The sequence below is a fragment of the Elephantulus edwardii genome, unplaced genomic scaffold (genome assembly GCF_000299155.1).
Source record: "Elephantulus edwardii isolate Elephantulus edwardi_28Jun2011 unplaced genomic scaffold, EleEdw1.0 scaffold00005, whole genome shotgun sequence".
NCBI classification, from domain to species: Eukaryota; Metazoa; Chordata; class Mammalia; order Macroscelidea; family Macroscelididae; genus Elephantulus; species Elephantulus edwardii.
In genome coordinates this window covers 6,793,464-6,816,171 of record NW_006399755.1, presented here as the reverse complement: position 1 = coordinate 6,816,171, position 22,708 = coordinate 6,793,464, and the positions used below count along the sequence as shown (strand labels likewise).

Below are 22,708 nucleotides of genomic sequence, written 5' to 3'. Positions count from 1 at the left end.
TATAGGAACAGGAGCCAAAGGTGATGAAAAAGGAAGCAGAACATAAACCATCTCCCAAGCATCCTGAAAAATCTACAACCAGGACAGGATAAAATAGATGAATGGGACCTTCCAAGAATCAAACCCCTATGCACATCCAAAAACTTCTCCAAAAGGGTAAAAAGGGAAATCACAGGTTGGGGAAACCATTTGGGAATGACATGTCAGATAAGGGACTTGTATTCAGAATTTATAAAATATTCGAGCACCACAAGATAAAGGTAAGCAACCCAATTGAAAAATGGGCACAGGATATGAACAGACACTTCACCAAAGAAGACATTCAGATGGCCAACAAATACATGAAGAAATGTTCAAAATCCCTAGATCTTAGACAGAAGCAAATCAAAACATTTGATGAGGTATCATCTCACCCCAGTAAGAATAGCAAATTTTACAAGGCAGCAAACAACAAATGCTGGCAAGGCTGTGGAGAAACTGGAACCCTTAGTCACTGTTGGTGAGAGTATAAAATGGTGCAACCACTATGGAAGGCAGTATGGTGCTTCCTCAAAAAGTTGTAAATAGAAATACCATTTGACCCAGCAATTCCACTACTGAGAATATACCCTAAATAAACCATAACTGCCACCCAGTTATATGTACACCCATGTTTATTGCAGTTTTGTTCATAATAGCAGAGAGTTGGAAACAACCTAAGTATCCATCAACAAACAAATGGATAGAGAAGCTCTGGTATATTCACACAATGGAATACTATGATGCACTAAAAAACAAGGAACTCATGCAATATTATTCAAAATCGGTGACCTTGGAGGACATTATGCTAAGTGAAATATCTCAGTCACAAAAAGACAAATACTGCATAGTGCCACTGTTGTAGAACGGAGCTGACATCAAGGTTGGGGTGAGACTGAGAAAAACTGGATAAATTATGTATACTGCACTGAAACAGATGAGGAAGAGAACAGTTTAAAAGCAATATAAGATTGGGTATTATGGTTATGACAAGAGTCCAGAATAAGGTTGCATAGTGGAGTGTACTGAGGGGGTGGGGGTTGTATACCAATGAAGGAATTTTTCTTTTACTTTTCAAATAGAAGAGTGAACTGGTGGGGAGGGGTGGGCAGGGAGAAAAATGCAACAATGAATTAATGGAAATCCAAAATCTCTGTAAATGTTCATTAAAATTAATAAAATAAACTTAAAAAAAAAAGATGAAGCAGGCATAAGGAGAGAAAAAAATAAGACCCCCAAAATTGATGAGATACAAAATGACTTGTTTCAGTTAACACGTGCAGCTTTGGATGCGCTCACCAGTCTGTGCCAAGAAATTTGGAGGGCAACTGTCTGGCCTACAGATTGGAAGAAGTCCATATTTGTTCCCATTCCCAAGAAAGGTGATCCAAATGAATGTGGAAACTGTCGAACAATATTATTAACATCACATGCATGCAAAATACTGCTGAAGATCATTAAAAAACGGCTGGAACAGTCCATAGGTAAAAAGTGCCAGAAGTTCAAGCTGGATTTAGAAGAGGGTATGGCACCAGGGATGTCATTGCTGATATCAGATGGATCCTGGCTGAAAGTAAGGAATACCAGAAGAATGTCTATTTTTGCTTTATTGACTATGCAAAGGCATTTGACTGTGTGGGTCATAACAAGTTGTGGCTGACATTGAGAAGAATGGGAATACCAGAGGACTTGATTGTGCTCATGAGGAATCTAAAGCTGGATCAGGAGGCTGTTGTGTGAACAGAGCAGGGGAGCACTGCATGGTTTGGAATTGGGAAGGAAGTGGCTGTATTCTCTTTCCATACATATTCAATCTATATGCTGAACAAATTATCCAAGAAGCTGTACTTGTGAAGAGGAATGTGGTATCAGGATTGGAGGGAGATTCATTAATAACCTGCATTTTGCAGATGATACAACCGTATCTGCCGAAAGTGAGGAGGACTTGAAGTAGAAGATCAAGGAATGCTGTCTTCAGTATGGACTGCAATCTCAATATCAAGAAAACAAAGATTCTTATCACTGGACCAACAGGTAGTGTCAAGATGGACGGAGAAGAGATTGAAACTGTCAACACTTCATCTTGCTTGGGTCCACAATTAGCACACTAGGCACGAGCATTCAAGAAATATGGAGACACATTGCACTAGGAAAATCTGCAGTTAGGGACCTTTCCAAATTATTTGCTTCACAAATTGCTGTCTGTCAGAGACTCCTCTGGAGCATGATGTCGGCGGGGAGAGTGAGGATGCGACAAGGCAGCCAACGGCCTTTTAACAAATATTCTTTATCAAGTTAAGAAGCTCAAGCAGCTTAGTGGTAAAGAACTGAACTGCCAACCAAAAGATATGCAGTTGGAATCCACAGGAGAAAGATGCGAAACCTCCTCTTATGCTATTTACTGCCTTTGAAAACCAGCCAGAGGGTCAGCTGCGAGTCAGGTTCCAACACAACAGTACTCAACAGCAATTTAAGCAACAACATAGTTCCTTGGTTCTAGAAGGTTTGGTAAAACTTTCATGTTACTTATTAAGAGTAATTGAGGGTTTTTTGGTTGGTTGGTTTTTTATTAATTTAAATAAAACTTTACAGAGACTTAGGGTTTCCAGTCATTCACTGTTGCACTTATCTCCCAGCTACCCCCTCCCCCCCAATTCACTCTTCTCCTTGAAAAGTAAAAAGGAAAACTCTTTTGCTACGTAATCCCTTTCCCCAAGTCCACTCCACCGTGCAGCCTTCATTCTGGACTCCTGTCATGACAATAATACCCAATTATATATCCCTTTTAAACAGTTCTCTCCCTCATCTGTCTCAATGCAATATACATCATTCCCCCCCTCCTTCTCTGTCTTCCCTCAAGCCTGATGTCAGTCCTATTTTATAACAATGGCCCCATGCAATATTTGTCCTTTTGTGACTGAGATATTTCACTCAGCATAATGTCCTCCAGGGTCATCCATTTTGCATAATATTTCATGAGTTCCTTGTTTTTCAATGCTCCATTGTGTGAATATACCACAGCTTCTCTGTTTGTTTGTTGATGGGCACTTGGGTTGTTTCCAGCCCTTTGCCGCAATAAACATGGATGTGCATATATATGCTTGCGTGGCGGTTATGGTTTCTGTTGGGGTAACTAAAGGTTTTTAAAACCACTTATCCAATTTATTTTACTTATTTACAAATTATTTTAATTATTTTTACAATTTATATTAGGAATAAAGTTTTCTATTCTTTAATTTTGATGATTTACACTTTTCTAAGAAATTCTATATTTTCATGTAAACTTTCAAATTTGCTAGTATGAAGCTATTTATCATAGCTCATTTATTATTTTTCATCTCTACTACACACATATTTTGGGCATGTTGCAAGGAGGGACTGGTCCTTGGAGAGGGACATCATGTTTGGCAGAGTGAAGGGGAGGCGAAGGAGAGGAAGACCTTTGGTGAGATGGATCGATTCTGTGACTGGAGTGGTGGGAATAAGTGCGTTTGAGATGGCTAGGTTGGCACAGGATAGAACAGCATTTAGAGGTCTTGTACATAGGGTCGCTATGCGTCACAAGCAACTCCATGGCACATAACAACAACAACTACACATATAGTTGGAAGCTCTGGGGACTTAGTGGCAAGGAGTTGCACTGTCAATTCAAAGATACACTGCTCAAATCCAGCTGCTCCACAAGAGACAGATGGGCAGTCAACTCCTGTGTGATTTACTATCTCTGAAAACCTACTAGAGGGTAAGCTATGAGTAGGTTCCAACTCAACAGTTTATAGTAACATTGTATGTGTAGTTCTCTAATTTTTCTCATTTTCTTATATTATTTGTGTCCTTGCTCTTCCCTCTCAATCTTACTTTTTACTGTATTTCTTTCTTTTGACAGGACTGTGATTCTTGATGCTCCCCTAACGCTTAATACCCTTTTCATTAAAGTACGTAATTTTTTCATTTTCTCCTTTGTACTTTCTATGTTACTCCTTTCTTCTTATAAATCTAAAATTTTAATATTTAATCCATCAATTTTCAAGATTTTATAATATATTCATTTAAGATTATAAGTTATAGAATATTCTCGGTATCTCACATAATATTTACATATGGGCCAGTCATTATCATTAGGTCTAAATACTTAATAATTCTATTACGATTTCAACTTTTCAACAATTATTTGAAAATATATGCTATTAGAATATTGTCTACATAATATCATATCTTTAATATTCTTTTATCATAGCAATTTAAAACCTTTTTCTAACACCTTTCATGTCTGATATCTGTATTACTTTCCTCTTTTTTCTTGGTTAGCACATCTGAAATATTTTTGTATCACTTTTCCTTTTATTAACTACTGTGAACATTAAAAATATAGCACTACTAATATCTATGCAGCAATCACAAAGATTAAATACATATTTAAATTTTTTCCCAAGGAGGATATTTTCAGTGCCAAATTCACAGAAGAGGTTAAGTGTGCAAAAATTGTTGTTATGTGCCATCAAGTCGCTTGTGACTCATAGCGACCCTATGTACAACAGCCCTAAACTCTGCTCTGTCCTGTGCCAATTGCACTGTTTCTGACACTCCCATCCCGATTACCCCAGTCACTGAATCAACCCACCTCATAGAGGGCCTTCCCCTCCTGCGCCTTCCCTCCACCCGCCCAAGCATGATGTCCTTCTCCAAGGACCAGTCTCTCCTTACAACATGTCCAAAGTATGTTAGACGGAGCCTCAGAATCCTTGCCTTCAAGGAGCCACCCGGTTTAACCATCTCCAGGATGAATCTGTTTGTTTTCCTAGCAGTCCATGGTACTCTCAATACTCTTCTCCAGCACCACAGCTCAAAGGCATCAATTCTCCTTCTGTCTTCCTTGGTCACTGTCCAACTCTCTGATGCATAACAAGTGACTGCAAAGACCATGGCCTGTATCAGACCTTAGTCTCCAGAGAAACACCATTGCTCTTCAATACTTTGGAGAGGTCCCTAAAGCAGATTTTCCCATGGCAATGCGCCTTTTAATTTCCTGGTTACTGGTGCCAAGACTGTTGACTGTGGAGCCAAGCAAACTAAAGCTGTGAACAATCTCAGTCTCTTCACCATCCATCCTGATGCTGCCAATTGGCCCAGTGGTGAGAAGGCAGAATCCAACAGAATAAGATGTTGAAATAACAAATGTTTTATATATATGTTGTTACTGTTGTGTATTGCCAAGTCAGAACCAGCTCATTGCTCACTCTCTAAAGTTTTCAGAGGCTGTATTTTACATGGGAGATTGACCGTCTTTCTCTCCTGGGGCACTTGGTGGGCTATAACTGCCTATGGGTTGGCAGTGCTGCTCCTTACAACTAAACCACATAAGCTAAAATAGTAAAATTAACTGTGATTTTTAAAACCTTAATGGATATGATTAGTTTACTTTGGTAATTTCTTGTTGTGTACCAATGAGTCAGAACCAACCCCTAGCTGACTCTCCGCAAAAATTTTGGAAGCAATAAATCACCCAGAAGGAGACTGCCCATCCTCCCACAGAGTGGCTAGTGGATTCAAATAGCATGCCTTTTGGTTGGCAGTGCATGTCTTTACCACTGAGCTACCCCTTCAAATCCTATTCTTTAGGAACTTACTAAATCCCAAACATCATGTTGGGGTAATTTTAATATCATCTTGATATTCAAAATTCTATGAATAGAAAGGGAGCTCTAGTGGCTTTGTGGTAAGGAGTTTTTCCGTACCATGCAGCAGCTGCTCTCCAAGAGAAAGATAGGTAGGTAACCTCCTCGTGTGATTTACTACATCTGAAAACCTGCTAGAGAGCCAACTAAGAGTCCATTCTGACTCAACAGTACACAACAACATGGGCAGATAGTGAGAGGCCCATTCTATAGAGGAAGAAAGTAGGGCTCAGAGCTTAATGGACCACTTTCTAAAGCCACAATGCTAAGAAGTTGCCCAAATTCTTATCTTAATTGCACTTTGAATATATCTTGGTTTTACATCTACCCCCTACTCCCTCTCTAATACTGTAATCTATTCCTTTTGCAAATACTTCTTGAAAATATTAATCTTTTGTGTTTTGCTACTGTCAGGAGAAGAGGAAATACCAACACTTTAGGATTCAATGAACATTTCCCCTTCTTTCAAGGCAATGGCACCCTCTAGTGGCATACACTTTGCAACCCACAGTCAAAAACAGTAAATAAGCATGAAAAGAAAAGGTTCTTTGTTCAGTCTTACTTTCTTCATAGTATTAAGACTATCTTACCAAAAGGTGAAACGTCTGCATTACCTCTCCTAGTCATCAAGAATGAGAGCTTGGTAATATTAAGAACAAGGCTTCACAAGAATATAGACCCTAATTCAATCGAAGAGTTATCATTTCATGACCTTGATAAATTACTAAAAACAGCTGAGTCTTAACCTTCTCATCTTTAACATTAAATAACACTATTAATCTGACATGGTTATCAAAGGAGTAAGTGTGAAAGTCAGGATCACTCTGCCTGATCCACAGAGCTGACTCAGTAGCAGCTGGTTCCCTTCTCCATTAAGTTTAAAACCACATTAGATTTTTTGATATTATAACACTGGCTCATGATGTTCTTTCATATAAACCACAATAAAGTAATATTCTCTTCTATTTAGTCACTATTTTCACAAACATGCAAATCAGCATAGACTCATCAACAACTTGCATTATGTGGATGACACAACCTTGTTGCTAAAACTGAGGAGGACCTGAAGCACTTGCTGTATGAATTGAAGTTCAACATCAAGACAAAGATTCTCACCACCATAATCGATGGAAAAGAAATTAAGTTTGTTAACAATTTCAGCTTCCTTGGCTCCACAATCAACACTCTTGGCACCAAAAGTAAGGAAACCAAAAAGATTAATTGTATTTGGGAAGTGTGCTGTCAGAGACCTCTCCAAAGTATTAAAGACCAATGATGTCAGTTAAGTGCACGTGATCCAGGCCATGGTCTTCACTAGGAATTGCAGGCGACTGGGTGGTACATAACAACAATGAAGAAAGACAAAAAGCAGTGCACCTAAAGGATAGGACGGATGGGCAGGAGAAGAGGGAGTTCCGAAGTACAGTCAATGATAGCCCATAAAGTTTACTTGGAATCTAGATGATGGATTTAACAATATTACTGTTATCACTATAATCCACAGTAGTTATTGACTGGTTAATTGCCATGCCCTGTACGTACATAATTGATAGGCTTTGTAATAATCCTGCAATTTTATATAACATTATCTTCATACAAGTTAAGAAATTTGCCTAATGTCAGACCCAGAAAGGGGTAGCTACCTTAATTTTAACTCATGACATGTTTGTACAACATTTTCTTGGTCTAGGTTTTGCATGAGCACAATTAAGTGTTCTGAGATTCCCTTTCTTCTCAACATTAACCATAAATTGTTATGATCCACACAAAGCATTTGCTGAATCAATAGAGCACAAATATACATTCTTCTGGTATTCTCTGAACAAGATCTATCTGACATCAGCAATTATAAGATCTATCTGACATCAGCAATTATATTCCTGGTCCTAAGGCCTCTTTTAAACCCAGCTTGAACTTCTGGCAGTGCTCTGTCAGTGTACTGCTCTAACATATTTAGATAATCTTCAACAATATTTTGCTTGCATGAGATAGTGATGATATTGTTTGATAATTCCCACATTCTGTTGGATGCCTTTTCTTGGGAATGGGAACAAGTCCCTTCCAGGCAGTCAGAAGGCAGCTGTTCTCCAAGTTTCCTGGCATAGACTGGTGAGCACATCCAGGGCTGTATCTGTCATATGAAATATGTCAACTGGTATCCCATCAATGCTATGCATCAGAGAGCTGAACAATGACTTAAGGATGGTAGAAGAATTGATGCCTTTGAGTTGTACTGGAGAAGAGTCTTGAACCTACCATGGACCACCAAGAAAACAAATAAGTCTGTCTTGGAGAAGATGAAACCAAGTTTCTCCTAGGAGACTAGGATTTTGAAGCCCTGTCTTACATACTTTGGGCAAATGGCCAGGAGGGACCGATTCATAGAGATGGACATCATGCTTGGAGGGGTGGAGAGACGGCGTTGGAGAGGAAGACCCTGATGAGATTGACTGATACAGTTACTAGGGCAATAAGAGTAGGTGTATCAATGAGACTGGCTCAGGACAGGGTAGACAACAGGGCAGGCTTTGTAGCTGTTGTATGTAGGGTTACCATGAGTAGCAGGCAACTTGATGGCACATAGCAATAACAATTCTTCGGGCCTTATTTTTTGCCAGTGCCTTCAGTGCATCTTGAACTTATTAATTTACAATCATTAGCTCTTGATCATGCTGTTGTTGTTCAGACAACTGCCTCCTCGTCCAAGTATAGGTTCCACATATGCATGATCAAGTGTTCTGGGATTCCTATTCTTTTCAAGTCAGCCACAGTTCGTTGTGATCCACAGAGTCAAATGCCTTTGTATAGTCAATGAAACACAGACAGACATTCTTCTGGTACTCTGCTTTCAGCCAAGATCCATCTAACATTAGCTAGAACCATGGCCTCTTTTAAACCCATCCTGCACTTCTGGCAGTTCTCTGCTGATGTGCTGTTCCAGTCATTTTTAGATAATCTTTAGCAGATTCTTGCTTGTATATGGTATCAATCATGTTATTCAATAATTTCTGCACTCTGCTGGGTCACCTTGATGGTACTTCCTGAAATATTTCAGTGTAAGCAGTTCTTTTTTGGTACAGTGAGCATGTGTACTTCCTCCATCTTCTTTTGATGCTTCTTGGATTAATCAAGATTTTACCCATATCATCTCTAAGACTGGCACTCGAGGCGTGAATTTGTTTTTCAGTTCTTACAGCTTGAGCAATGCTCCATTCTCCAATTCTAGGTCTCTGGCTAGTCTGTTATTATTTTACTTTGTCTTCTCAAACTGCCCACTGAAATCTTCTCTTTTATTTCAACATCTCCCCTTTGTTTTGGCTTCTCAATGCTCTACTGCAATTTTCAGAATCTCTTCTGACATCTACTTTGGGATTTTCCTTCCTCCTCTGTCTTAGTAGCAACCTTTTATTCTCTCCATGGATAATATCCTTAACATCATCCCACAATTCAACTGGTCTTCAATCATTAGTATTCAATGCTTCAAGTACATTCTTTTCTTTTTAATTGAGATTTTAATCAAAGTTTATAGAGAACTTGGATTTCCATTTATTCACTGTTGAAAATCTTCCTTCCTGCTCACCCCACCCCCATTTGCTTTTCTCTTGGCTGGGGTGGGGGGGGGATTCTTTCATTGTTGTACAATTCTCCCCCCCATTCCACTTTACTATGCAGCTCTTATTCTGGACTTTTGTCATGCAAATAATACCTAATCATATATTCCTTTTAAGCAGCTCTTTCCCTCATCTGTTTCAATGCACTGTACATTCTTAAGATAATCTTAAATATTTTAATGCACTGAAGATATTTTGATCAGGACAGGAGGAAGACTGATCAATAACCTTTGGTATGACATAACCTTGCTTGCTGAAAGTGAAAAGGACTTGAAACACCTGCTGCAGATCAAACACTGTAGCCTTTAATATGGATTGCATCTCAACATCCGGAAAACAAAACTTCTCACCACTGGATGAATAAGCAACATCAGTCCTATGTCTGGCATTGGACTGATAGATGAAAAAAAAGTTGAAATTGTCAATGACTTTACCTTACTTGGGTCCACAATCAATATATTTGATACATTGGACAGCCCATGTACTGCACTGGGACAGTGTACTGTCAGAGCCCTCTGCAAATTTCTGAGAAGCAATGATGTTAGAGGACTAAGGTGCACCTGATTGAGACCATAGTCTTTTCAATCACTTGTTATGTTACTGAGAGCCAGACAAGGAATAAGGATGATAGAAGGAGAATTGATGCCTTTGAGCTGTGGCGTTAGAGAAGGGTACTGAACATCCCATGGACTGGCAGAAGAACAAGCAGATATATCTTAGAGAAGGTGAAGCCAAAGAGTTCCTTGGAGGCAAATTATGAAGCTTCATACTATGGGCACGTTACTAGGAGAAGCTATTCCTTGGAGAAGGACATCATTCTTGGAAAAGTAGGGGAACAGTGAAGGAGAGGAAAAATCTCAACCAGGGGGATGACACAGTGAATGCAGCAATAAGCTCGAGTTTGTCAGAGACTGTAGGAATTCCAATCTGTTGTTCACTGGGTCACTATTAGTTGTACTCAACTCTATAGCACCTAACTCCTACCACAACACTGATTACAGAAGAAAAATGCCACATCGTTCTCTAATGGAGTGCTGATAGGTTCAAATCCCTCACCTTTTTGTTAGCTGCTGAGTGGGCAATCATTATACTGCTATGGCTCTTTATTGAAAATACAAAGATTAAATCAATTCAATTAATTTATTCAATTAATTAAAGCTGTGTTGACAAGAAAGTGAAAAGGGCTCCATGACAGGAATATGTGTACCAGCTAGAAGAGCAGCTCCTTGCTAACTGCCAGTAAAGAGCTCAGTACTGTCAACTACAAGTACTGAATTCTAACAACCTATGTGAGCATGAAAGATTATTTCTTTCCTCAAAGTCTCCAGATAAGAGCCAACCAAAACCAGAACCTTGATTTCAGTCTTATGAAACTTTAACCAAAGAACTCAAGACTTCTGATCTACAGAAACTGTCTCAATTCAACTTATTATTCTGAAAACTAATCAAACCTTTATCATGACAATTTGAACTGAAAGGAGCTCTGGTAGCCCTGTGGGTAAGATGGTGCATTGCCAACATAAGGAAGGCAATTAAAATTCACCAGTTACTAAAAGAGAGAAAGATGGAAACCTTTCTCTTGTGCAACTTAGAGCCACTGAAATCCCCATGGAGGGTCAGCTATGGGTTGGTTTTGACTTGGCAGCAATGAATTTGAGCTATCTGAACTACACAAAAGGGTAACTAAACAAGGGATGGAGACAGGCCTCCATATAAAATTCTATCTAAAAATAAAAACTAAAACGTTAGAATATTTTTAAGCCCCCAAAAATTATGTTAAAAGAGCCCTGGTACAATCCCAGAGAGGTACACGGTTCAAATCCACCAGATGCTCTGCCGGAGAAGGAGGGACAATTTCCTCCTGTACCTGTCAGATCTGATTTGACAGTACATGCACAAAAAATAGTAATAATAATAATAAAAAAAAGAGCCCTGGTGATGCAATGTTAAGCATTAAAAGGTTAATAGTAAGAAGTCACCTAGTGGCTCCATGGGAGGGAAAAAACTAGCAATTGGCTCCCAAGAAAAATACAGGCAAAGCAACAAAGAAAGAGGAGTCAAGAATAGGTGGAAGAAATGGAATGTGTATTTACTGCTTCTTTTTGTCATGACACCAGAAAAACTGGATGGACCCAGCCACCATTACAGAACATTTTGAGCAGAAATTCCATAATGGAATTGTAATCAAATGGAGGAAAATATAGACGAGAAATTCAACTCCTCCAGGACTCTGGATTTTCTGGAGCTATAGAGAGTGGATGAGTACCCTGAAGCTTTTCTGAGATAATATTTAGACATTCAGTAAAAAATATCCCTTAAAGTCTTCTTGAAACAGAACAGCAGTTTGGCTTAACTACTAAAAAATGTCAATCTTGAGAATTATGCTTTCCTGAGATCCATTATCAGTGTAGGATCAAACCAACAACAGCAAAGCAAAATATTAGAGAGGAACCTTTGGGGACAATGAGTTAATGTTAATATTAATGTGGTGGTGGTGGTGTACTATCTCATGGTATACAGCTGAGCTGGTTGGAGCCACCTCATAACTGACCCTCCAGCGGGTTTTCAGAGGCAGGAAATCACTGAAGAGGATACTACTCATCTGTCTCCTGTGGAACAGCTGGTGAATTCAAACCACACCCCTTCGAGGTGGTAGCACAACTCCTTACCACAAAGTCACCAGAGCTCCCATTACGTTAATGAGGGAAGAACAATTCCAAAAACAAGAGTAAGAATTGTTGTACACTTGAAGAATAAACATCATTAAATTGTACATCTATAAACTGCAAAGGGAGTGCTAGTCGAGAATGGCAGAAGCTATGCTGTAATCCCAAAGACACGTGGTTCAGGGCCACTAGCGGCTCCATGGGAGGATAGGCAAGCTCCTCCCATGTTATTAACTGCCTCTGAAAACCCGCTGGTGGTTCAGCTGTGGGTCAGTTTCTCCTCTATGGTAAACAACTACAAACTGCTGAACTGATTTGCTGGGTATAGTCTCAACAACAACAACAACAACAACAACAAAATATATAAAATTCAGGGAAAGAAATACCCTATTAGGTTACTCTGTTACATGACATTACTATGAGTCTAAATCAATAATGACATCTAACAATAACAGAACAGATAAAGGTAACAAAAATCAGACAGACACTATGTACCTTCCAATAAAAGAATATAACACCTATACTGTTGTCAAAGAGATTAAACCTGACTCTGATCCAGCCTCTGGATCTAGCTGCAATTTGCCAGAAAATCAGAAGGTATACAAAAATTGTATTTTGAGTATGTTGTTGTTAGGTGCCATCAAGTCACTTGTGACTCATAGTGACCCTATGTACAACAGCCCTAAACCCTGCTCTATCCCTTGCCACTCTTATTGTCTCCGACATACCTATCCCCATTACCCCAGTGACAAAATCAATTCATCTCATTGAGGGTCTTCCTCTCCTGAGCTGTCCCTCCACCCTCCCAAGCATAACGTCCCTCTCCAAGGACTGATCCGCCTTGCAACATGTCCAAAGTTCAGACGAAGCCTCAGAATCCTTGCCTCCAAGGAGCAGCCTGGCTTCACTCTCTCCAGGATGAACTTGTTTATTCTCCTAGTAGTCTATGGTATATTCAACACTCTTCTCCTGCACCAAAGTTCAAAGGCATCAACCCTCTTTCTATCCTCCTGAGTCATTGTCCAGCTCTCTGATGCATAGTAAGTAATTGCAAAGACCATGGCCTGTATCAGGAGCACCTTAGTCTCCAGACTGACATCGTTGCTCCTCAGTACCTTGGAAAGGTCTCTGACAGCATACTTTCCCAATCAATACAAGTTGTCTTTTAATTTCCTGTATGCTGATGCCAAGAGTGTTGATTGGAGAGCCAAGCAAAATGAAGCTGTCAATAATCTCAGTCTCTTAATCATCCATCATGATGCTGCCAATCAGCTGAGTAGTGAGACTCTTTGTTTTCTTGATGTTGAGCTTCAATCCATATTGAAGGCTGCAGTCCTTGACCCTCTTGACCCTCCGCAGCAAGCGCTTCTGGTCCTCCTCAGTTTCAGCAAGCAGGTTGTGTCATCTGCATAATGCAGATTTTTTATGAGTCTACCTCCAATCTTCATGCCACATTCCTCCACATAGAGCCCAGCCTCCCTGATAATCTGTTCCGCACATAGACTGAAAAGATGTGGAGATATGACACATACTTGATGCATAACTTTCCCAATTTTGAACCATGCAGTCTTTCCTTGCTCTATTCTGACAACTGCCTCCTGGTCCAAGTGTAAGTGTCATATAAGTACAATCAAGCGTTATGGAATTCCCATTCTTCTCAGAGTCAGGCACAGTATACAATCAGTTAAATCTGGACCATAGCAAAAAGGTCAGCTTTTAATAGATTGACTGAAAACATAGCAAATCTTAAAATTAGGCAAAAACAAAGGGACAAGTGAACACTTTAAAACTTAGGGATGGATACTTGAGTGAGGAAGTAATAAAAAAATACAAGTGGTTACTATACCTGTCAGAAAGGAGGGAAAAGGCTATAATTTTAATGGGGTATGTGGAGAGGCTTCAGGGGTGGGTGGCAAAATTGTAATTCTTAGCCTGGATGGTAGTTATAAAGGCTAATAATTAATTAAGCTACATTTGAAAGAAGAAAAAAGAAGTGCACTGAATGCAACAATGAGACAGTGGCCCAAGTCCAATCTGAATTCAAGCAAAGATCTGTCTCAGTACATTGCTGCCAAAAGCTTACTACTGAGCCTAGCTCAAGCCAAAAAAACAGTTAATGCTAGACTGTGTGGTGATTGAGGTCAATAGCAAGTGCTTAGAAAAGCAATTAGACCAAGCAGACAAAAGAGAAACACAAAGTGAAAAGCAGTAAACAATACAGAGCAGAATAAATGAAACTTTTAAAAACTTCATGATATCAAATATAACCATCTGCTCAAAACAGACCTCACTTCTTTCCTATAAATCTGCCATACTTATTTCTTTCTCAGAATCAGAATTTTTCCACTATAATTTGGTGTCTAAAAATTTTCTTCTTTACTCTACCAAAGACTGCTAATAAAGGCAATTTACCAAAATTATTCTTCAAAACATCTTTAAAAGGAAGACTGAATTAACAAGACAGCAAGCAATAAATGTTGGAGAGGATGTGGAGAGATAGAACTCTCATACAGTGTTAGTGGAATTGTAAAATGGTACAAGCACTCTGGAAGGCAGTTTGGCATTTCCTCAAAATGCAGAACACAGAAATTCTATATAACCCAGCTATTCCACTGCTAGGAATATACCCTGGGGAAATTAGAACTGAGACACAAACTGAGATTTTTACACCAATGTTCACACCAGCTCTATGCACAACTGCAAGAACATCGAAACAATCCAAATGTCCAACAACAAATGAATGGTTTAAGAAATTATGGTACACTCACATGATGGAATACTACACAACATTCAAGAGCAACAATTTCAAAATTACTACATACTTGGGAGATACTGGAGAGCATTATGCAAAGGGAACTCACTCAGTCTCCTAAGGACAAATACTGCTTAAGACCATTATTGTAAAAATAGAAGGATAACTAGTAAAACGTGTATGGGAGCAGAAGGAGGGAAGGGGTGGGAGCAGAAGGATGAAGATGGGCAAGGGGGATATCAGAGTCTCACACAATTTGGTGGGGGGGGGGGGGATGTAAAGTAAATGGGAAGGATCTGGCAAGGACCTGAAAAGACAGGGTAATGGTGAGCATAATTCAAAGGGGATTAAGTTTATATAATGCAATGTATGAGAACAACTGTATAAAACACAATGTGAATGAAGGAAAAATGAAGCAATGAATGCAAACCAATATAAAATAAAAGTAATAAAACTAAAAAAACTCTTATGTCAGGGGGGAAAGGTCAAAAAGGTAAGAAAAAAAAAAGTAAGGTTGCAGAAGAAAAGATGGTAGGAAGAAAATAACTGGGACCTGAAGAAGAAAAGGCTACTGTAAGCTGCATCATTTAGTTCTGACAGATAGGGCCTTCTTGAGATACCATAGAATAACACAAACTATAGCCCTCCTCATGTGTTCTTTCCAGTCTTAAGCTGGACAATAGTTATTGAGCAATAGTAGAAACTAAATAAGCAATGGAATGAGCATGAAGCTGTAGCACTACACTGTCGGATAAAGCAGTTATTAGCCACGGCTACATAAGCACCTGAATGGTGGCTGTCTCAAGTCAGAGTACTGTAAGTGTCAAATACACATTTGATTTAGAAGACTTCTATTAGAAAAAAGAAAATAATTTCAATAATTTCATATGCTCTGTTCATTAAGGAGCTGGGATAGTACAGCCCACAGCACTGATAACCCAAAAGACTCATCTCCAACAGTGCGAGTGCACCAGCAGCTCTTGGGAAGCTCAGAAAGCCACTGGTGCGTGCGTGCTAGAGTGAGTTGGAACTGACTCAACAACAGACTTATTTTAGTTTTCTGCTCATTATTAACCTTATCCAATATTTCACATTTACACCAGTAAAAAAAGAAACCTACTATTCATCTATCTTGTGCATTACTGATGCACATCAGACAGAGATGAATGCCGAGGTGTGAGGCAAGAGTAACGTCAACTGTCAAGGTTAAGGGTACATGTCAACCTTGTTGGGCCGTAATTCTCAGTGTTTAGACCCTTACAAAATGTTGTAATTTGGTAATTATGTCATGATGCGGTCATCTTCCTACTGTGAGCTAATGGAGGTCATCCTCCATTTTTGCATAATGCTGGTTTTTGCAAAATAACCTGCTCTTTGGAATCTAACCAAATCAGTAAGTGAGGGGATGGTACTGATTACATGTTAAAACAATATTTATTAGCTATTAACCTAAATAAAATAAGTGACTCAATTTCATTTCTTTCACCTGTTTCTACTTTCTTAATGATTTTGTTCTGTGCCACCAAGTCATAAATATCTCATAGCTGACCCTCCAGCAGGTTTTCAGAGGCAGTAAATTGCATGAAAATTTCCATCTTTCTTCCGTGGAGCAGCTGGTGGATTCGAACATCATGCCTTAAGGATTTCAGTGCAATTTCTTACTACTAAGCCACCAGGGCTCCCTATTTTCTTAATTGAAAAAATTACTTAACTGGCTCTCATTATAGTTCCACAAGAACAACATTGCTGAATAGATTATTATTATTATTATTAAATAGTGTTAAACAGAATGAACAAAGGTGCTGTAATTTTCTGTTTATCATCAACGTTACAACTCATTTAACCACCAGACTCTGTTGCTGTCTATAAATTAGAAAGTTTTAAAAAAAATCAAATTAAAAATCAGTACCTACATTAAGTCTTGGATACAATATTAAATCATAAGTCAAGAAAACTGAGTTCGAGTCCAGGTTATGGCACCAGCTAACAGTTATCTTAAGAAAATCATGTTTCTTTCTGAGTCTTATCTGCCTGCCACAAGAGAGTAAGGATGTTAAACTTCCATGATTCACCAAAATACAAATTTTTTTCCTTCTATCACAAATTTGTTTTTATAGAAATTAATAAGTACTTACTCTGAGTCTAACACATCCTCTGCGTGAGCCTCTCATCATTTTGTCCTTGGACTAAAAAGCAAAACAAAAAAATTTCATGAATAAAAGATTAACAGACTGTTAAAATGTTTTTATAATAATCTAGGGATAAAGAGACTAGATTTACAGTAATAGCTCTTCCTTCTATCTCAACTTCCAAAATCCCACTCCAAAAAACCCACTGGGAGGGGATTAACAGGTTTTAAATAAAAATGTTTGATAGTCTACAAGAATAAACAATTTAAAAAACTCTTAATACAGAATGTATCACGCTATAATTTTTATTTTCCCTTTATGCCCTTTAACTTTAGCATAGGTTTTCTCAATTTCTAGTGAGTTTAAATATCACCTGAAAGACTTTGAATCATCTGGAGATTTAACCCCATCACCTACTTGTTCTCTTTCTTCACAATACCATGGGGAAATAAATGCTTCCAGCATTTCTCAATGTTCTGATTAGGCTAAGTCACCAAAGAACCAAAACACTGAAGCAAGTATCACTGAAGGTATCTACACATTAAGCAGATAAAGCCTCAGATTGGAAAACATTTCCAGGTTGTAAATGTTGAAACACTTAAGCTCCTAGGTTCCTGGAGAGAATTTATTTACATGCCAAAAGGATGGAATTAGAGTCACACTTACTATCTTTCCAAGACTATTCTTTCCCTTTCTATACAGAGTAAAAGAATTTTTCCTCATACGTCACCTATTAAATTTCCGGTTACTCATACTCATGTAGGACAGCTGCCCTGGCTCTTACTTCATCACCCCTGGAATAAGGACAAGGGCAAAGAGGACTGGCACATCTATTAAGAAATCTATATAATCCAGAAATCTCTCAATTGTGTATTTTGGATAAGCGGAATAATAAGACTCCAGTAAGTACTTGAACTATTCTGAGATCATTTACTTTATCTTTGTTATTCCCGCTAGCTTATAAATTCTAGAAGAATAATGACTGTAGGGTTCTGTGTTGCTAACTAAAAGGCTGCATCTCTGGAAGTTCTAATCCATGAGCTGTTCCATAGGAGAAAGATTAACCACCTCAGAAACTGATGGAGGATCACTGTGTGTTGGATTTTACCTGAGAGCAGTAAGCTTTTTAGTTTGTTTTTGCTGTTATGTGCCATTGAGTTGCCTGAAACTCAGAGCAACCCTATGAATAACAGCTCTAAAATCTGCCCTGTCCAGAGCCAGTCTCGCTGACTCAACACACCTATCCCCGTTGGCCTAGTTAGTGCATCAATCCATCTCATCTATGTCTTCCCCTCCTGCACTTTCCATCCACCCTTCTGAGAATGCTATCCTTTTCCAAAGACCACTCCCTCCTGACCACATGTCCAAAGTATGTGAGATGAAGCTTCAAAATTCTAACCTCCAAGGAGAAACTTGATTTTACCCTCTCCAAAACAGACCTATTTGTTTTCTTGGTGGCCCATGGTAGGTTCGAGACTTTTCTCCAGCACCACAACTCAAATACATCAATTCTTCTTCTATCATCCTTAGTCACTGTCCAACTCTCTGATGCATGGCCTGAATCAGGCACACCTTACTCTCTAGATTAACACCATTGCTTCTCAGAACTCTGGGGGAGATCCCTGGCTGATTTACCCAGTGCAATCAATCTTGATTTCCTGACTGCTGGTGTCAAGAGTGTTGATTGTAGAGCTAACCAAGCTGTAATTGTTAACAACTTCAATCTCTTCTCCAACTATCATGTTGCTGCCAATTGGCCTAGTGAGAATTTTGAAGACTACAGTCCTTGACCTTCTGCAGCAAGCATTCAGGTCCTCCTCAGTTTCAGCAAGCAAGGTTGTATCATCCACATCATGTAGACTGTTGATGAGTCTCCCCCCAATCCTGATGCCATATTCCTCCTTATAAAACCCAGCTTCCCTTGGGGAGCTCTGGTGGTCCAGTGGCAAGAAGCTGCACTGCAATCCCAGAGGTAGAGAGTTCAAATCCACCAGATGCTCTTCTGGAGAAGGAGGGACAATCTCCTCCTGTACTAGTCAGAAATGATTTGATGGTACACAAACACAAAAAATAATAATAAAAATTTTTTTTAAAAAACCCAGCTTCCCGAATGATATATTCTGCATATAGAAAAGGAAAGGAGACAGGACACATCCCTGATGCACTCCTTCCTGATTTTGAACCATGTAGTGTTTCTTTGCTCTGACAAAAGCTTTGTGGTCTAAGTATAGTTTTCACAAGAGTACAAAATCAAGTGTTCTGGGATTCCCATTCTCCTCATGGTCAGCCACAATTTGCACAGATCCAAACAGTCAAATGGCTTTGCATAGTCAATGAAACACAGATAGATATTACTCTGGTACTCTTTGCTTTCAGTAAAGATCCATTTGTCACTGGCAATAATGTCTCTAATGCCACAACCTCATTTAAACCCAGCATGTATTTCTGGTAGTTCTTTATTGATGTACTATTCCAATTGTTTTTGGGTAATATTTAGCAAGATTTTGCTTGCATGTGATATTAATGATATTGTTAATTTCCACACTCTTTTGGGTCACTTTTTTTTTAACAGAAATAAATATGGATCTCTTTCACTCACTTGGTCAGGTGGTTGTTCTCCAGACTTCTTGGCACACCCTAGTGAACACATCAAGGGCAGCGTCCATTTGTTGAAATATGTCAAATGGTATTCCATCAATTCCTTGGGTCTTATTTTTTTCCAAGTCCTTCAGAGCAGCTTGAACTTCCTCCATCACAATTGCCTCTTGATCATATGTTGTTTCTTGAAATACTTCTGTGTCAGACAATTCTTTCCATCTTCTTTAATGCTTCCTGGATCATTCAATATTCTGCCCAAAGTATCCTTAAGTATTGCAACTCATGGCTTGAATTGGTTCCTTAGTTCCTTCAGCTTAAGAAACGCCATGTGAGTTTACATAGTAGAAAAGGAATCCTGGTGGTACAATGGTTAAGCACTCAGCTGCTAAACAAAAGATCTGCAATTCAAATTCACCAAAAGGTCCTTTGGAGAAAGGTGCAGTAGTGTGGTTCCATGAAGATTACAGCTTTAGCTCTATTGTGCGTTTCTATTCTGTTCTAATAAAAGCCAGAGGGTCAAGTCTTCCCAAAGGCACTTTGCAGGAAAAGCTTGGCACTCTGAAGCCACTGTCCAAACTACGGAGCACAGTTCTATTCTTACATACACAGGATTTCTGCAAGTCAGAATCAACCCAACAACTGTTTGGTTTTTGATTTATAGAGGCTCAGACAATTATTTCTTGAATTGAATGAATGATAGAAAAGAAAAATACATAAAAGTGCAGACAATAATTTAAAATTTTAATAAATATTAATTATAACCTTGAATAAGGCGCAGGCAGAAGGCCCCTTGGAGGCAAATATGATGAAGATTCATTTCACATACTTTGAACATGTTGCTAGGAGAGGTTATTCCTTGGAGAGGGAAATCACACTTGGGAAGGCAGAGGGCCAATGAAAGAAAAGACGATCCTTACCAGATGGACTGACATGGTGACTGCAGCAATGGGCTTGTGTGTGTCAGAGATTGTGAGGATGGCACAGGATAGGACAGGGTTCAGATCTTTTGTTCACAGGGTCATTATGAGTTGTACTTAATTCGACACCACCTCACAACAACAACAACAATATAATCCTTCCCAGCAATCTGCAATTTCTCTTATTCTTCCATTATGCTATTAAAAAAGGGGGGGGGAGAACTATATGAGCTGTCCAAGGACAAATTAAGGGTCCCAACTTTCAGTTTAAGGCACCTGAAAATTGGACAATGAGTAACGATGACCTAAAAAGAATCAATGCCTTTGAACTGTGGCTGGCAAAGAAAGCGGAACATCCCACGGACTGCCAAAAAATAAACAAGTCCACCTTGGAGAAAATACAGTCATGGTGCTCCTAAGGGGCAAGGATGATGAAACTTCATCTCTCATTTCTTTGGACATGTTGTCAGAAGGGGCCACTCCTTGGACAAATACATCAATATGGAAAAATGGAGGGTCAAAGAAAGAGAGAAAGACCCTCCCGAAAATGTACTGACATGGAAAATTAGCTACAGCAAAGGGCCAGGATTTTGAGGGCCCTCCTCAAAGGCATTTTACAACAAAAACAGAAAAAGAATCTTTGTCTCTTATACTACCATCCTCATACTTGCCTGACAAAGCTTTTTTTAAAAAAAATTTTTTTCCTTCAAAGAAGCTTCTAAGTAATGGTGATATCACAGCATTCTAACCAGTACTATGTGAAAGCACTAAGCTAAGACTTCCAGATTTTCTTTAGCACATACCAATGTGAAAATCAATTCATTCTGTAAATCTGGAAATAGATATTTCCCTTGGCATTGACTGCTGCTCCCAAGAAGGCAAGAAATACAGCTTAATACTCCAACTGTATTGATATCTTAAGAGTACAAACAAAAAAAAAAAACCAAAAAAAAAAGAGTACAAACAAGAGCTGCTGCTAAGAAGTAATCTAATAAATCAATAAAATCAGAAACAATTTCCTTTTCTTATGGTAATAAATTTCTGAAAGAGTCACAAAGATCTTTCAGAAAGTAAAAAGAATATTCCTTGCTAAAATTAATTTTACAAATACTCAACATCAAGAAAACAAGAGATTCTCACCACTGATATGACTGGCAACATCATGACAGATGGTAAAGAGAGACTGACACTGTTAGCAGCTTTATTTTGCTTGGCTCCACAATCAACACTCGTGGTACCAGCAGCCAGGAAATCAAAAAACAAATTGCACTGAGAAAGTCTGCTGTTAGGGACTTCTCCAGAGTACTGAAGAGCAACAACATCAGTCTGGAGACTAAGGTGCACCTGATCCAGGCGATGGTCTTCACAATTACTTACTCAGAAAGCTGGATAATGATGAAGTATAATAGAAGAAGAATTGATTCCTTTGAGTTGTGGTGCTGGAGAAGAGTATTTAATACACCATGGACTGCTAGGAAAACAGAAAAGTTCGTCCTGGAGAGGGGGAAACCAGACTGCTCCTTGGAGGCAAGGATTCTGAAGCTCCGTCTGACATACTTTGGGCATGTTGCAAGGAGGGACCAGTCCTCAGAGAGGAACATTACACTTGGGAGGGTGGAAGGACAGTGCAAGAGAGGAAGACCCTAGAGTAGATGGATTGACTCAGTGACTGTGGTACTGGGGGTAGGTGTGTCAGAGACAATAAGGTTGGCTCAGGAAATAAAAGGGTCGTTATGAATCACAGGCGACTTGATGGCACATAACAATAACAGAACTTGTAGAATATACCTTTCTTATGCTGACTTAATGTACTGTATCTATAAGAATACATGACCTAAAACAACTCTGAGATAGCATCTCACCCCAGTAAGAACAGCAAAATTTAACAGAACAGCAAGCAACAAATGCTGGTGAGGTTGTGGAGAAACTGGAACGCTTATTCACTGTTGGTGGAAGTGTAAAATGGTGCAACCACTGTGGAAGGTGATATGGCACGTTCTCAAAAAGTTGCAAATAGATATACCATTTGATCCAGCAATTCCACTACTGGGAATATACCCCAAAGAGACCATAACTGCCACCCAGGCAGATATATGCAAACCCATGTTTATCGCGGCTTTGTTCACAATAGCAAGGAGTTGGAAATAACCTAAGTGCTCATCAATAAACAAATGGATAGAGAAGCTGTGGTATATTTACACAATGGAATACTATGCCGCATTGAAAACAAGGAACTCATGCAATATTATTAAAAATGGGTGACCCTGGAGGACATTATGCTGAGTGAAGTATCTCAGTCACAAAAGGACAAATACTGCATGGTGCCACTGTTGTAAAACAGG

The 22,708-nt window shown here is 39.1% G+C and overlaps 1 protein-coding gene across 4 annotated transcripts in view; it reads right to left on the bottom strand.

Moving 5' to 3' along the window:
- Positions 1–22,708, bottom strand: part of OSBPL9 (oxysterol binding protein-like 9) — a 256,973-nt gene that overhangs the window by 205,716 nt on the left and 28,549 nt on the right. For 3 of the 4 annotated variants that reach the window (XM_006879671.1, XM_006879668.1, XM_006879669.1), the window contains exon 2: positions 16,858–16,908. The exons of the other annotated variant lie outside the window; for it this stretch is intronic. In XM_006879671.1, coding sequence (XP_006879733.1) covers positions 16,858–16,908 — 51 coding nt within the window. The remainder of the gene's footprint in view (positions 1–16,857; positions 16,909–22,708) is intronic. 4 annotated transcript variants of the gene reach the window in all.